Raw genomic sequence first — 16,266 nt, forward strand, 5'->3', positions numbered from 1 at the left:
GAGTTGGGGGACTCGGGTACGGACAGCGAGACCTCCCAAGCCCCCTGCGAAGGGCGGGCCTTTCCCAGGGTGGCTGCAATCTACCGTCCGAATCTGGATGCCTCTTAGTGGACGGGGGTGTGGTCAGCAATCAGCCTACGCCCTGGCGTAAGTCCCGCCTGTCCCGGGGAGCGGGGGCGTTCGATCCCCGCTTCACCCCACGCGCTTTACCCCACGCACGACATGCGGCCGGAGCTAAGCGAACTGCAGGTTAGGAGGGTGGCGAGAGATGAGAACCTCTCTAGCGCATCAGATTAAAAACACAGTGGAAAACACGGAAATGGAAAACTTTAATGCAAAGGAACAACGGCGCGGCGCACGGCGCCTCCGCCCGAGTCCCGCCTGCGCGTGCGTCGGGCGCGTGTGCGTCCCGTCGGGCGTCCCGGGGTCAGAGCCCCGCCCATGGGTCGCACACCTGCGCCCGCGTTACATTCAAGTGCTGCTCTGGCTCGTGCGGGCCGCTGGCCTCGGCCGGCCAGTGCCCTCCGGGGGCCCTGCCTCTGCCTCAGGATGGCGGGCGGGACGCCGCCGGGCCGGCCGGCAGGACGCGCGGCCCGCTGTCCGCTCCGGGCGTGCGCCCCGGGCCCGCGGGCGCGGTCGCCGGGCCGCCGGGTCCCCTCCGCCCGCGAGTGCGCCTCACAGCTGGTCCTCGTCCACCCAGACCGTCTTGCGCTGCTCCTCGCCGATGCGGTCCTTGACCACGCGCAGCAGCTCCTCCACGCTGCCCCACGCGTCGGCCTCCACCGTGGCGTACAGGCACGGCAGCGCCTCCAGCTCCTTCTCCTTCAGCCGGCACAGCCGCAGGAACTCGTCCTCCGTCTCGGGCCGCGGCAGCATCTTCCTGCGGGCGGAGCGGGCGCGGTGGGTGGGCCGCAGGGCGCGGGGATGGGCCCCGTGGCCGCAGCTGCCCCCAGGCAGAGCGCAGGCCCCTGGCCAGCCCCTGCTGCCGGCCTCCCCACGCCGCGGGGGCCACACTGACCGCCACCTTCTCCGCCCCGTGGACTGCTGATCACGGAAACCCCAAGCGGTGGGGATTTGCAAACATCGTTCTAATTTTTAACGGTGGCAAAGCGCACTCAACGAACTTTGCCGTCTGAACCAGCTTTAAGGGTCCTGTTCACAGCATTAAATTTCCTCCCGCTGCCGTGCAGCTGTCACCACCGCCATGTCCACAGCTTGTCATCTTGCAAAACCGAGACCCTGTCCTGTCCGACACTAAGCCCCACCCCTCTCCAGTCCCCGCGCCCCCACTCCTAGGTCTCAGTGCATCTGACCCCTCTGGGAATCACGCAGGGTTTGTCTTCTCGCGCCTGGCTCATGTCACTGAGCATTAAGTCCTCTGTGTCGGATTCACCCCTAAAGGCTGAGTGTGACCCGCTGCCTCGTGGCACCCATCCTGCCCATCCGTGCATCCATCCGTGGACGCCGGCTGCCTCTGGGCGCTGGGGACGTGGGGGCTGCAGGTGTCACTCCGAGTCCCCGCTCTCGGTTCTCGGGGCGCAGGCCCCGAGGCAGGAGGGGGGCTGCTGGCCCATGGCACCCTGCGCTTCACTTCCGAGGACTGGCCCGCGGTCTCCACCGCAGCCTCAGGGCTCCTGCCCCCAGCCCCTGACCCCTGCCAGCTCCGGCTCATGGCCGGCGGCCGTCCCAGAGCCGAGGCGAGGGGGGGGTTGGGTCTCGCGTGCTCCCTCGCGGGCTCCCTAGAGCCTGGCAGGTAATGGGCAGCACACCTGTGGTAGCAGGGCGGTGTGGCCTGCCCGCTCTGGCCTCGGCTGTGGTCGTGGGCAGGGGAGGTGGGGGTCAGACACTGCCATGCCACGGCTAGGCCCTGTGCCTCAGCGGCGCCCCAGGTCCTCTGCCTGTCACACCCCGTGGCCCACCCTTCGACGGAGCAGCCAGCGCCGGACCTGGGTGCGGCTCCTGCCGGGCTGTCGGGTGCCCGCCTCACACCGCAGCCAGGGCAGCCCTTTCCCCTGAGAGGTCACGTCACAAATCTGCTCACAACCTCCAGCGGCTCCCATCTCAGAGTAAAAGGTCACCCTTCCCGTGACCTCAGTGACCAGGGGTGGTCTGGACAGCCCTTGGCCGCAAGGTCGCCCCCACCACTCCGCCGTCACACGGGCCTGGCCCGGCGGCCCCGCCTCTGATCTGCTGCCCGTGTGTCTCCTCTCGGAGCTCTGCCCGGCCCCCTCACCCTTCCCCGGCCACCCGGTCCTCGTCCCCTGGGGCACGTTGTGTGTGTGTCACTGTCTCCGTGGCTGTTGGTCGGGGCTGTGTCCGCCTGGCCTGCAGGCCGGCACTCGGCAAGGACGCGCCGGGGGTGTGGGGGTGGGGAGTGTGGGGGGCCCCAGGGCGCCCGGGGGCCTACCTGAACCTCTTGATGTTCTTCTCGGACACCCGGATGAAGAGCACGATGGGGTAGATCCCGGACTTGATGAGGTCGCGGGAGCAGCCGATGCCCGCCTCCAGCAGGCAGTGCTTGTTCTGCGGGCGGCAGGCGGCGGTCAGCGGCGGGCCCGCCCCGGTCGCCACCGGACGGAGGGCGCCGCCTGAGCCAGGCCACACCTCGCGGCGAAGCCTGACCCCGTGGACAAGGCCCCCGCCCGCGCAGACACGTGGTCCCCTCCGTGCACAGAGACGGGACCCCGCCCCCCGCCACCAGGTGGACCAGCGGCGTGACGAGTCTGATGAACGTCAAAATCAGCGGCGGGAGCCCCTGCTGCGCCACGCGGCCTGGAAGGCGTTCCTGGCCCTCGGCAAGGGGAGGGGCCCCTTGAGGGACGGGGCGGCCGGACGGTCCTGGAGTGTCTGCGAGCGATCCCTGGCATGCACGGACCCACCGCTTCTCTTTGCTTTGCTGAAGGCGTCGCCTCAGCGAACGCAAGCGGCCCTCGCGCGTAACCAGCGTGGGCGCAGAGCAGGACACACCCCCAGGCTGGCCCCGCGCCTTCCACAAACCGAACGTGCCCGTGGGGCTCGCACCCGAGGCCAGAGGTAGAAACGAGCGGCCCAGAGCCCCAGTGCTCCTTCCGGCCACTGCCCCCCACACCCCCCCAGTGCAGCCGCCGCTCCGACTTCCGACGGCGTCGCCTTTTCCCCCAACATGACCGCGCTCCAGCCCCGCGCGCCCACTGTCCATCCCGTCCGCCGCCGGAGCCCCCTGAGCGGCCACGCCCGGCCTGGGCTAGCTGACGGCCCTGGCCCCGCTTTAGCCTGTGTGCGTGCCACGTGGGGAGAGTGGCCGTCAGCTGGACGGCAGGGGCGGCGCTCCTGGCTGGGCGTCTGCTCCTACCACCCCGACGTCGCTGCCCACCGTGGGGCCGGCCCCCAACTCTGAGGCAGCTCGCAGCCGCCGCAGGCGGGAGCCTGGACCGAAAGGGAGCTCAGGGCTGAGGGCCGAGGGGGTCGCCTGGCCCCGCAGGCTCGAAACTGCGTGCAGCCCTTTTCTGCACCGCGGCCACCGGCCCTCTGGTGCTCCGCGTCCCCCCGCCTGGCGAGCACGGTACCATCGCCCACTCTCCCTGTCTTTCCCCCTGAGGCGCTGTGTCTCTGGCCCTTGTTATCACAGCCAGACACGCGCTCAGCCCCACGCCACGGGAACTAGGACGCCAGGCGGCCGTCGGGAACGGGAGGAGGCTTCAAAATCCAAGCGCACGTCAGGGCCGCAGACAGGTGCGGAGGTTAACACGGGCGGGGCGGGGCGGGACGGCACACGGTCGCCCGCGGGGGGCGGCGGGGGGAGCTCGTCCGCGGCCGCGGTCGCCGCGCAGAGCCCTCCGGGCAGGTGTCGCCCGCCCAGCCCCCCGCCCCTCACCTTGGCTGCCACGGCCTCGATGTTGGCGGGAACGACACACTCGAAAGTGTTGGCGTTCTTTTCCCGGGAGTAGATGATGGTCTCCGTCTTCTGCTTCCTAAGGAACTCATCTCTGGTGACGACATCTGCGCACAGAGAGGCCAGTGCTGAGGCGGCACGAGGCCACCCTGGGCCGACGGTCCTGGCCAGACCCCGCCTCCCCCTCGGGCTGGACGGGACTCCACGCCGATCTCCCTCGGGCCACATCTAAATGACTCTCGCCCCCTCCACTAGACTGAGGCTCCTCAGGGGCCAGGGTCAAGGACATGCTCCTTCACACCCCCGGCAGCCCACAGAGGAGCTGGTTAGTGAACCCTCGTGGATGGGATTCTCTGCGGTCCACTTCCCCGGACAAAGCAGCTCAGGCACTTGGTCAGGCACCATGGTGCAGTCCTGATCACCAGATGCTAATCAAGAAGGACTTCCTGCTCCAGCCATCCGCTGACCCACCTATCCACCCACCTGTTCGTCCATCACCCATCCATGCACCCATCTACCCATCCATCCATCCATCCATCCGTCCGTCCGTCCATCCATCCGTCCATCCATCCATCTACCCATCTACTTCCCATTCACTGATCCGTCCACCCACATATCCACCCATCCATTAATTTAATAATTTAACATCTACTGAAAAATTACCAAGACCCAGATGTTAAGAATAAAAATACAATTAAAAAAACAGTTGTACTTAAACTGCGACCTAGCGGAGGAGATGAATGTGGGATACTACTAAGTATAAAACGGGTTAGGGGTGCAGTGATGGCCTTGTTGTGGAAGCACTGAGGAGGCATGGGAGAGCTGGGGAGAGGCGAGCAGGCGGGCTTCCTGGAGGAGGAGGTACAGCTTGGAGGCCCCACGCACTTGCTGGATGACCCTGAACGCATCTTTGACCCAGCTGGGCCTCGGGCTCTGTTTGTGAGAGGAGGAGGGTGGGACAAGCCCAGGCCACACCGTGGCGGACCTCGGGGACAGTGCGCCGAGTGACATGGACCAGTCGCGAAGAGGCAGACGCCATGCAAGGCCAATGCCACGTGAGGCCACCTACACTAGGCCCCGAGAATCACAATCAGAGACAGCGAGTAGAAGGGCGGGGCGGGCATCCAATGGGGACAAAGGTTTGCTTTGGGAAGATAAGAAAGTTCTAGAGATGGACGCGCAACGGTGCGAACGTCCCTAAAGCCAGAGAACTGAACGCTTAAAAATGGTTCAAGTGGTGCATTTTACGCCGTGCTGATTTTGCCGTAACTGAGACGCTGCCTGGACGCCCAGCGAGCGCGACACACAGGCGGCACTCAGGACGGTCCTGCCGTGTGGCCGGGACCAGGGCTCCGTGCTCCGGGGGGGGCCGTCGTCCTCCCCCTCCCACGAGGACACGAAGCCCCGGCGGCGGGGTGGCTCGCCGCCCACAGAGGGGCCCAGCGGGGGTCCCCAGCCGAGCGCCCCGCCGCCCCCGCACCCCGCGCCCACCTGGCTTGCACATGGTGAACTCCATCGCACCGCCCGAGTTCAGCAGCTTCTGCACCAGCGCCTTGGCCAGCATGGCGGGCGCGAAGAGCACGGGCCTTCGCCGCTCGCAGTGGACGGCGCGCACCAGGCTGTAGGGCGCCAGGCTGAGGTTCCGGCTGAGCTCGCTCTCGGGGTCCAGCTCTGGGAGGGGGCAGGAGAGGGCGGGCAGTGAGACCCCTGCCTCGGTGCTCCCCGGGGGGGCCCGCGTGGTGGGAACGAGCAGCAGACACGGGCCTGGTCACTCCGCGGCGCCGAGCCCCGAGGAGCAGGGACCGAGAGGGGACCTGGAGCGAGGTGGGTCTGAGCAGAGGGAGGAGAGCGAGGGGCGGCCAGCAGGGGCCCGGGAGGCCTCCAGGGCCGAGGCCTGGTCAATGCCCTGAGGCTGCTGGGCAGCAGCCTCCCCAACCCCCACGGCTGGAGGTACCGCCTGCCCAGAAACCAGAGCTCGTCCTCTGGCCTGGCCACGCCAACGCCCGAAGCCCCGGGCGCTCCTCCGGCCATCAGCGGGGCTGCTGGACGCGCAGCGCGGAGCGGGCGGTCGGCATGCAGACGGCGCACAGCGCACACGGCAGTCGGCCCGGCGCTGGGCCCGGCCAGCCACGGCGGGCGCTTGCTGGGCCGAGCCTGGCGGGACGCCACGCGGGGGCTGTGTGGCCCCCAGCCGAGGCCGGGCAGATCCTCCCTGGGGGGCGCCCATTTTGGGGGAGATGTCCCAGCCCCCCTCGTGGGGACCCCTGAGGCCGCCGGGCCTGCGGGGCAAGAGGGCCGGGGCGGTCAGTGCCGTACCTTCCTGTCGGTCGCTCAGGAGCTTGGTGGCGTCCGGCGAGGGCCGGGCCAGGCCCCCCCGCGGGCTCCCCGGCACCACCCGCACGCGCTCATTGCTGTTCATCCTCTTGTACTTGTTCTCAGACCTGCTGACGAACTGGGGGGTACGGGGGGGTGCGGAGGTGGCCGTCGGCCCCACATCTCTGTCCGACCCGAAGAGTCCCTCGCCCTGGCCTCAGGCAGACCTCTGTCACGGCCCAGCTCTGCCCTGGGGCCCAGGTGGTCCCCCCGCCCCGTGGACACCGGCGGTCCCCGGCAGCTGGTGTGGGTCCTCGGGCGGTGTGGGTGTCATCAGGTAGCTAAGTGGACAACACCTGCTCCCTCTTTCTTTCCCAGGCATGGGGCCCGCGGGGCCTGGCTCTGAGCAGGCCTCCCGGAACCCCCCCCACCAGGCCCTGGAATGCCCCGCCGCTGAAGGCCCTGGCGGGGAGCCCCCGCTGGCCACTCAGCCCAGGCTGCCTGTGGACCTCATGTGAGTCGCCCGGGAGGGTCAGGTCAAGGTTGCGGACTCTTGCAGGACGCGTGGGCAGGACCTCAGACTTCATCAGGGTCCCCTTCCACGTCTGTATGTATCTTTCTGGCACCTGTTTGCATCTACGTGGGTTTTAGGGTCACACCCCCTTAACCATGTGTCTGGGTCTCCCACGTTCCGACATCAGGACAGCACTGTGGGGTGACATGCTAGCTCTACCGGGCCCTAATTAGCACAAAACCTACACGGAACATCCCCACAGGTCACGGCTTAACGGGACTCCCTCAGCTCTCGTCAGCTCGCGACAGAGAAAGGGCCACGCTGGCTGCTTTCACAGCAGTTACGCGAAACAATTTCTGAAGATGTCACCCACTGTGCTACTCGACGGTCCTTGGATGTGAGTTACGAAAAAAAAATCCCTTTTAGAATTAAGTATAAGAAAAACTTGTTTTGGCCCCAAAGAGCTAAAATGTTTTTATTAGGTAAGATTATAAGAATCTGCTGGCTTTCCCTTTTTCCCTTGGCTGCCGGGATGCTCACAGATAAATTTATTGCTCAATCTGCGAGACTCAACTGACCTGGACAACTAAAACGTTTATTTTCCTTTCCGGATACACTGTTTGATTTTTCTATTGATTTTAACAGCTAAGTTAAGCTTCTTTTAGCGATAAGTTTCATCAAATTTCTTATGAAAGGGGTTTGCTTCCGACAGACAGAGACTGTCTGCTCCCCTGTCATGGTGAGGATGAAAGGGCGCGGGAGAGGGCAGAGCCGCGGCAGAGTGCAGCTGAGTCAGTGGGCACTCTGCAGGGCTTTACCTGGAGGAGCTGGCCGAAGAGGAAGCTCGCTCGCGAGAGGCGGGGACTGACCCGCGGGTCACTGGTGGGCAGCGGTTCCTCGGGCTGCAGAGTGTTCTGAAACCAGCGTGTCCATCAGCCAGACCCCTGGGCTCAGCAGGACACGCGGGTGCCACTGAGAACCAGAGCCGTGTCCCCGAGCCCCTCCGTGCTTAGGGGGTTGAAGTGGCCATTGGGGAATCAAGGTCCTCCAGCCGGGAGCAGCTGGAGACGGTGAGAGGTGCCCGAGACCCGCTCCGGCAGAGCCGGGCCAGCAGGGGGAAGGCCCAGGCGTCGGCTGGACCGCGGGCCCTGGCTCGGCCACCAGCGTGACCTTCACTGTCAGGGGCTGGGGAGGGCGCACAGGGCGGGCTCCTCCCCGAGCATGTCCCGTGCCTGAGAACCCGGTCCTTGTCACCCTTCATCCCCACGCACTAACGGCTCCTGTCTGCGACCCCCCGTTCCAGGAGGCCCGTGTGGGCGGGGCGAGGACCTACCCGGAGCGTCCGCAGGGTGTGGTGGGCGCTGTCGGCCTCCTCCCGCGTGCCCCTGTGCACCAGGCGCTGCAGCTTGACCAGCAGGAGCTGCTGGGCTCTGGGGGACGACAGGGGGCGGCGGAGCCTCAGGGCCTGAGCCGACCTTGGGCGGCGGGGCCCGTGCGGGCGGGAGCTCTGAGCTCTGGGCACCCCGGGGCGCCCAAGGCACCTTGAGTCTGGGCTTGGGTCCCGCCTCTGCTGCTGACTCGAGCATGGGCTGTGAGCCGCGGCTCGGTCACTTGGCTGTGGGGAGCTGTGGTTTCGTCCGTAACCCGTGCCCGCTGAAGCGGCCCTTGGGCTGGTCCGAGCGGCACCGCTAGTCTACGGGGCTCTGACGCTGACGCTTGGCCCTAGGGGCCACCGGCCCCTGCCGAGTATGGAACCGCGTCGGGGAGGGAATGGCTAGCGGGCGGGGCCTGACCGTGCACTGGGCAGAAGCCCCCCACCCCGTGAGCCCACGGCCGAGCTGCCCGGCCCCCGGCCCCGGCCCGGGTCCCGGCCGCACCGGCTGTAGCTGGGGATGGTGCCCTGGTCCAGGTCGTGGTCCGTGAAGGGGTCGACGCGTGCGCACAGCCACTCGTGCCTGTCCTGGTACATGGTGTCACGCACGTGCACGACATCGTCACACCGCAGGGACATGGAGCAGGCGTCCAGCTGGCTGGAGATGTTCAGGTTCAGCCGGATGTAGAAGGAGTCGCCGGAGGTGATGAGGCCCTCCTCCATGTCCTTCAGCAGCTTCCGGTACCCTGGGGAGGGGCGGGAGGCGGGAGAGGGTTCGGGGGCCGCCTCCCCCAGATGACGCGCCGTGTGATTCCTATGGGAGCCGGTGGCCAGCGAGGTGTCTGTGGGTTCCCCTTTGTCTCGGCTGCCAAGAAGCTCAGGGCTAAGGTCTGTGCCAAGCTGCAGCTCTATGCTCCCTGCTGCTCTCCACGCCCCCTCGCCCCCCGCCGCACGGTGCTCGTGTTCAGCTGACTCCCCTTAACCGACGCGTGACTGACACACGGTAAGCGGCATCGTCCTTGAGCATCCAGCCTGACGAACGCCCATAGGTGTCCGCACCTGGGCGAGCACCCCTCAGCACCCTCCCACACCTCGCTGACACCCTGCTCGGTGGCGGTCCTCACCGCGCCCGCCCGGGCCGCTGTGCCACGCCGCACGGACTCGCGCCCGCAGCGGGAGCCCCGGCGTGTGGCTGCGGCCGCGCGCGGTGCCTGAGCCGCCTGCTCTGCTCTGCTCCACTGCGGCCCGGAGCACCACGCGGCGCCGTTCCCTCCTCGTGTGCCCATGGGCACCGGTGCCCGTGCCGGCTCCTGCGCCAGCCCTGCCGCCGACACCCTCGCACGTGTCTCCGGTGGCCGTGGGTCCCTTCTCCCCCATCTCGTCGCCGCGGCCGCACGATCGGGGCGCTGGCTGCGTGTGCCGGAGCTTCCGCAGACGCGGCCCAACGGCCTTCCGAAGCGGGAGGACCACGGCACGCGCCGCTTTAACCTCGTCTAACGTCCTCGTCCTTCAGGGCCGATGTCCACAAAGCCCTTTGGAAGGGGCACGGCGTGCGCCGCGCACACGCTCACGTAAATCGTAACGTCCACTCTGCAGTCCGGCCACACGCACAGAGCTGCACGACGCAGACAAAGCCCAGCGGTCAGCGCCAGGCCCGGAAGTCACTCGTCACGTGTCCGCCCCACACTGGGAGACCTGAGCCACGGGTCGCCTGGTCATGCCCACGGGAACGGGGGATTCCTGGCCAGGCCCCCACCCCACGGGTCGTGGTAAGGCTGATTGCCTGCCGAGCTCCCTGCCGGAGGGAGCCGTCCCTCCACCGATGTCCAGAGCACGGCCTGCGCCGCCCGCCACACACCTCTGGGAACCACCCAGAGACTCTGCTAGCTGGAAAAGCCCGCCCGGGCGAGGGGAGGCGCCTGCCCCGCATGAGGAGAGGGGCCTCGTTTGGGGACAGCCTCGTTAGCATCTTCGCACTGAGACTGAGCACTGCCAGGAAGGAGTGCGGGGGGCGGGCGGGCGGCAGTGGGGAGCGGCCAGGGAGACGCGGCTGTGTGCACTCTGCTGGGACACTCGTGAGCCCCGGTGGTCAAAAACAGCGTCCAGCTGCAGAGCTGTCACGCCGGACGAAACTCGGAGGCGAGGAGGAGGACGCAGGCTGCGGGAGCCGGAGGACAAAGTCGGGGCTTGCGGCCCGGCGACCGGGCCCAGAGGCGCGGCTCGGGCAAGAGGCCGCTGGGGGCCAGGCCAGAAGTGGGGTGGCCTGGCTGTCTGGGAACCAGGGACCGCAGTGCAAAAGGCCTGGCCTTCAGCGTGGCTCAGTGGCCGAGCTTGTGCCAGAGTGGCCACCCAGAGCTGCTGCTGACATCACGGCTGGGGAGCCTGGCAGACGAGGCAAGCGCTGGCCTGGCAGCCGAGGGGCGAGCGGGCCAGCGGGGTACGCGGCCCTGTCCTCCTCCCGCGGGGCCCGGCGGCCCGCCTGTGGCCGGGGCTGCTGTCCGCACCGCGAGCTGGGCGGGCGGCCGAGGCGTGCGGGCAGGCGTGAGCCCTCCCCTGCCCGCCCTCCTGCTCCCGCCCCGTGGAGCCCGCCGACGGGGCCGGGGGCTTCTTCCTCCGCTGAACGGATGGGGAAGCAGACTAGCCCCCCCGGTTCCCGCCCCCCGTCGGGTGTCCGGCTGGCCGCGGCCGGCGCGGGGGACTCTGGCGGCCTCACCTTCCTGGCTGACCTTGTAGTGCAGCGTGACGGGGCCGCTGCACCGCTGGATGGTCCAGTGCACCTCTTCCTTCGTGCACGCGTCCAAGGGGACACTCTGCCGCTCGCCTCTGATGCAGCCCTCTAGCTGGGTACCAAAGACGCCCTGCTGCTCTCGGCTCCACGGGGAGCAGAGCTGCCGGGGCGAGCCTGCCACCCAGGGACGCGGAGGCGCTTCCCCCCAGCACCAACCCGCCCAGCGGTGCTGAGCGCGGAAAGCGCCCCGCTTCGACGGGCTCATCTGCCTGCTGTCTACCCGCCCACCCCCGCCCAGAGCACACGCATGCTGCTGTGTGTGTGCGTGCACGCGCGTGTGCACAGGGTCTGGGAACACAAGCAGGGAGCTGCGGGGAGGAGCCTGGAGAGGGACCCCTGGAGAGGGACCCCTGGAGAGGGACCCCTGGCGCGGGCTGACAGCCCTGACACCTTCCGGCTCCCTCCTCCTGGCCGGGGGAGGCCTGGGGCGGGGTCGTGCCTGCCGGCCGCGTGCAGGGCACAGGGAGAGCCGCGTGCCCGGCCCCGCCCCGCACTCTCACCAGCAGCAGCTGGTGGCCCTCACGGAGGCCTGCCTTCTCGGCCAGGGAGCCCGGCTTGACCGAGTGCACGAAGCTCCCGCGTGCGTTGCCCCCGAGCAGGGTCAGCTGCGAGATGAGGCTGTCGCCGGCCAGCGTGGTGTGCTGCACGGGGGCCCCGGCACCCCGCACGTGCCCCACGGACGTGACAGACGGCCGGAAGGGTCTGCGTCAGGAAACAACACAGGGGTCAGGCGGCTGGAGTCAGGACGCCCCTGCCAGGGCCGAGGCGGCCTCAGGGGCGGCCCCCTGGGTTGTCCGAGGCCCGGGAAGTTGCACCAGCAGCCACCGTGAGAGCCACGCGGCCGAGCTGCCCACCCGGCCACACAGGGACCAATGGGAGATGCTGTGGCTGGGAGACCCGAGGTCACGCACAGGCCCCCTGCGGGCACCAGGCGCACTGGCCACGCTGTCACAGGTGGGGCCGGGCCATCGTGACTCTGCAGTTTTGCTGCTTGGCCCCTAGAAGGTGTGTGGCCCTGAGCAAGGCTGTCCCCGGAGCCTGGCTGAGGAAGCGATTGATCATTCTGTGGGGTTCCCGGACAGGAATTCCAGGGGGGGTCGGGGTGCCGATGGACCCTTTGTGGGGGACCTGGGGCACGAGTGGCTGTGACCCTGGCCTGCCTCAGCCCAGCCCCGGCCCCCGTGATCACTGTACCTTTCTAGAGAGAACTTCCTGAACATGAGGTTGACCTGCTCCAGGTCGTAGGCGTCCAGGCCCTCGGACTGGTGGGAGGAAGAGGAGGAGTGGATGGAGGGGGGGCCAAAGGAGTTCCGCTCGTGACTGTCATCTGCAAAGGAGGAGGGGCCCCTCAGGGCCAGCGGCCACGTAGGGCAGGCAGTCAGGGGCCTGGGTCCTGGGAAATCCCCCTCTGGGCAGAGAAGCTGGGAGAAGGGGCCGCGTCAGTCCGCACCCCTGGTCTGAGGCACCCAGGGGAGTGGGGCCCAGCCCGCACACCCGCTTCGGCAGAGCCACTCCCCTGCCTCTGGGAGCCCCTCTTCGTAGGAAGCTCGCCAGCTACCTGGTTTCTAAAGACCCCTTTTGTTGTCTGGAAAAAGGCTTCTATTAGCAGCTGTTAGTTCTGTTTCTGAATTGGGGTTCATGTCTCCATTTTGGGGCTACCTGAGGTCTCTCTGCCCCTCTCAGCTTCCTGGCCTGGGCCCACACAGAAGCCCCCTCCCCAGCTTGGCGGGTCCGAGTGCCTGGGGGGAAGGCGCCCTGCTTAGCTCAGGCTGCAGGCTCCGCACGCCTTGCTCTGGGCTGGTGACAAGCTCTTCTGCAAAGGGAATTTGTCCCCGCACTGCAGAACGCTCTGGACAGCTGCCCGGAGTCCTCGGCAGGCCCCCTCCCCCGCCCAGGACTCCACGGTGCCTCTCCTCACGCAGCCCCCATTAGGTGCTAACCTCTCTTTAACACTCGATGGCTCCTGACGGCCCCCAATTAAAGACAGCCACTAATCTTTCACATCATCCGCTGGCAGCCTGAGCCGGCGGCAGCAGGGCAGGGCGGGGGAGCCGCCTCCACGCTGCCGGCTCTACGGGGGCCGGGCCCGGGGGCCAGGCCGGCGGACACTGCCGCCATCCCAGGGCGCCCGGCCGCCTCCTGAGGCTCCAGGTCTGTAAGTCTGCCTGCACTGGCGCTGCCCGCAGGTGCCCGGCTGCGCCCAGCCTCTGCCACGGCAGGACGGGGACGTGAGTCTGTGTCCTGCGCTCCCGTAACAGGGCCTGGCGAGGCGTGGAGACGCGGGGTGTGGGGCGCAGACTGGGCCCCCCGGCTCTGAGGGGAGTGGCCAGGGCCACACTCTCCCCCGAGGCCGAGCCGCTGTTCCTGCCTCTCTGTGCGGCACCCTCTGGGCCCAGGGAACATCACACCAGCGCTGCGGGGGGCGGTTCGGGGCGACTACGTACCCCCAGTCTTCCCAGCACTCGCCAGCCCAACTCCTCCGAGCTTAGAGGATGAGAAACAGCCCCAGTCGGCCGCATCTCAGTTCCGACCCCCTTGCCCTGTCCCTACTTGTCCTGCTCAGGTTGGTTAACAGCTTAGTGCGCAGGTTCTCACAAGGTCACCCTGCTCCGGGGCACCTGTGCCCTCCTGTTCCTTCACCTGAGACTGCTGCTTCTGCCAGCTCTGGACAGAATGGCATGTCTGCGAAGTCACTGAGTCGATTAACCGGACCAGGCGCACGGGGCGGGCCCTCGCGTGGACGCTGGCCACCAGCACGGGCCTGGCCTCTCTCTGAGTGCCAGACGCAGCTGTGACATGCATGTGCAGCCGGGTGGCTGCTGCCTGCGGAACACAGGCCGGGCCCCCACGGGCGCCTGGGACCCCGGCAGCTCTCAGGGACGGAGGCCCGGCCGCCGGGCACCTGTGCACGGCTCCCCGTGAATCCACTGCACGCGCGTTTCCTGAGGACCCACTATGCGCAGGGCTCCCGTGAAGCCTCCTGGACCCACTGGGCACCTACCGTCAAGGTCCAAGGCATCGAACCCGCCACTGTCATTGTCCTCTTCAATTGTGCTGCAGGACACAAGAGGGGCAGCGAGGGCCAGCGTGTGAGCAGCACGTGGGGGGCAGCGAGGGCGAGCGCGTGACAGCTCCGTGGCCGCGAGCCGCCGGTGGGGGAGGGGCGTTCCCAGAGCACCCTGGCTTCCGGGAGGCGGGGGGCGCAGGACAGCGGGTGGGTGGAGGGAGGGCTGGGAGGCTGGACGCCCTGCCGGAGGTGGGGAGGGGCAGGGAGAGCAGGCGAGGCGTCCCTGGCACCCCACTCCCCCTCGCCTGACACACAGGACTGACACCCGCTGGGACTCGGTGGGCCGAAGTGTGTGACAAGTTGAAAGAGCTGTCCCCAGAGCAGAGGGTGGCTCCTGTGCGGCTCTAGCGGCTCTAGCGCGGGAAGCAAAGCGCGTGGGCCCTGGCCCCGCCTCCGGCCTCAGCCCCGCCCCGGCCCCGCCTTCGGCCTCGGCCCCGCCCCCGCCCTCGGCCCCGCCCTCGGCCCCGCCCGGCCCCGGGTCCTCTTGAAACCAGCCTCTTGGACTTTGAGTGTGATGTGCACAACATCTGGCCGCTTGGTGACAGCTGGATGCCCAGGCCTACCTCTACTGTCGTTTTGCTAGTGGGGGACACTGATGGTTTCCAAGAGGTGAGGACAGGGGAGACGGGGCAGGGCCCGGGGGGCCATTCATGGGGGGTCTCACTCTTTGGCAGAAAAAGCCCTGGGGCCTTGGAGCAGAGGAAACTGATTTCTGGGTAGCACGGGACAAAGCGATGGAGGTTTGTCACTCGCTAGCCAGCTGGGTGCCCCTGCAGAGGCCAGGTCCCTTCTCTGAGCCTTAGCCGCCCCGTCTGTAAGGCGGGCGTTGTCCCGCCTCCGCGCCCCGCCTGCCGCCCACCTCCGGTGAGGCGCGTCTTCCTTGCAGCGTCTCACGATGGAGTCGTTCCCCGGGGGCTCGGCCGTGATGGACATGATGCTGGACCGGCTCCGGTGCGGCTGCTGCAGACGCACACACGGGGCGGGGCAGGGGGGTCACGGGGCGCGGGATGACCGCACACCACGCCCCACCGCGTGGACAGCGCAGGGCTGCCGAATCTAACTCCAACGCGGCCTCGCTCCCCTGCAGGGCCCGGGGCTCGCAAGCTGGTTCTTGGCGGTGACCTTGGCCAGGAGAGGCTCGAGCTCGGCCTGGGGTGGCCGAGCTCCGTGGCCATCTGTGTGGCCATCTGCGTGCACATCTGCTTGCCTCAGGAGGGAGACGGGGAGGACACAGGCGGGAAGAGCCGAGGCTCACGAGCCAAGGCGCTACTACCCTGGGCCCCAGATGCGCTGGGCTCTGTGTCCCCAGCTGTGCCGGCCCTGGGCCCCTGCTCTGGACCTGAAGACGACCTGTGGGCCTGGCATGTGCGGGAGCACTGGGAGCCCCCAGACAGCCGGAGGCTCGAGGGTGACATTTAAAACTGGACCTGCTGGCTCCTGGCAGGGGCTGCCCTAGAGAAGAGCCTAGATTTCACCCCAGAGCCCCATCCGACAGGAGTTACTGTCATCAAAGCTCTGGCGCCCCCCGGGCCTGAGTTTGGAGGCTGAGCTGACAAGCTTCCTCGGTTTCCCACGGGGTTAGAATCGCTAATCCCAAGCCTTCTGCTTCCTGGCTGCAGGAGGGACACTGGATTTGGTGGCTGAAATCCAGGCCGGCCCTTCCCGGGCCAGCCAGAGAGGAGGCGGCAGGGCGCTGGCCGGAGGGGGACGCGAAGCCTTTGCTCGGTGGCATCTGTGCTCCAGCTGCTCGCCGCTCTGCCAGTCCCCGCCCCCCAGGCTGCCGGAGCTGCCGGGCCTGAGCAGTTGTGGCGGAATTTTCCGCCGCCCGAGCAATTCGCTACAGCCCCTCGGAGGCCCATCTCTTCCTCCCACCAAGTGTCAAATTGGGAGAGGAGGAGGCAAGAAGGTGTAAATACATCATGAGGCTGTGGGAGCATCTTTAAATAAACATAAGGAGGGCCTGGGCTGCAGCCCCGGAAGGGGGGTGACGCTGGCACAGGCCGGGCCCAGGGGAGGTGGGCCCGGGCCGGGGACCAGGGGAGGTGGGCCCCGGGCGGGGCAGGGCGGTGGGGCGGCGTGGACCACACCTACCATCTTGGAGAACGAGTTGGTGATGGGCAGGGACCGAGAGGAGCCGGGGCTGGTGTCCATGCCTTCTTCTTCCTGTCCCCTCCCTGTCCTCAAGCGGACAGGGCAGGAGAGGTGGGGGGAACGGGGAGGGGACAAGGAGTTGAGAGCCATGCGGCACTGAACACAGGCGCTGTCCCCTCCGGGGTGGCTGGGCCTCCTCTCTCCCGGGGGGCGGGGGCTTTCTTCTCATTTCTCGTCCAGGAGCCTGGTC

The 16,266-nt window shown here is 67.8% G+C and overlaps 1 protein-coding gene across 4 annotated transcripts in view; it reads right to left on the reverse strand.

Moving 5' to 3' along the window:
• Positions 1 to 316: 316 nt before the first annotated feature.
• The window catches only part of CARD11 (caspase recruitment domain family member 11), a 74,780-nt gene continuing 58,830 nt past the window's right edge, over positions 317 to 16,266 (reverse strand). For all 4 annotated transcript variants that reach the window (XM_036224621.1, XM_036224622.1, XM_036224620.1 and 1 more), the window contains exons 12-25: positions 16,017 to 16,099; positions 14,785 to 14,885; positions 13,860 to 13,912; positions 12,053 to 12,185; positions 11,359 to 11,560; positions 10,784 to 10,910; positions 8,576 to 8,816; positions 8,032 to 8,128; positions 7,517 to 7,612; positions 6,188 to 6,323; positions 5,363 to 5,542; positions 3,854 to 3,978; positions 2,408 to 2,523; positions 317 to 880 (exon numbers count right to left, since the gene is read on the reverse strand). In XM_036224621.1, coding sequence (XP_036080514.1) covers positions 676 to 880; positions 2,408 to 2,523; positions 3,854 to 3,978; positions 5,363 to 5,542; positions 6,188 to 6,323; positions 7,517 to 7,612; positions 8,032 to 8,128; positions 8,576 to 8,816; positions 10,784 to 10,910; positions 11,359 to 11,560; positions 12,053 to 12,185; positions 13,860 to 13,912; positions 14,785 to 14,885; positions 16,017 to 16,099 — 1,895 coding nt within the window. In that variant the 3' untranslated portion in view covers positions 317 to 675. The remainder of the gene's footprint in view (positions 881 to 2,407; positions 2,524 to 3,853; positions 3,979 to 5,362; positions 5,543 to 6,187; positions 6,324 to 7,516; positions 7,613 to 8,031; positions 8,129 to 8,575; positions 8,817 to 10,783; positions 10,911 to 11,358; positions 11,561 to 12,052; positions 12,186 to 13,859; positions 13,913 to 14,784; positions 14,886 to 16,016; positions 16,100 to 16,266) is intronic.

Source organism: Rousettus aegyptiacus, unplaced genomic scaffold, assembly GCF_014176215.1.
Source record: "Rousettus aegyptiacus isolate mRouAeg1 unplaced genomic scaffold, mRouAeg1.p scaffold_m13_p_7, whole genome shotgun sequence".
In the NCBI taxonomy this organism is placed as follows: domain Eukaryota; kingdom Metazoa; phylum Chordata; class Mammalia; order Chiroptera; family Pteropodidae; genus Rousettus; species Rousettus aegyptiacus.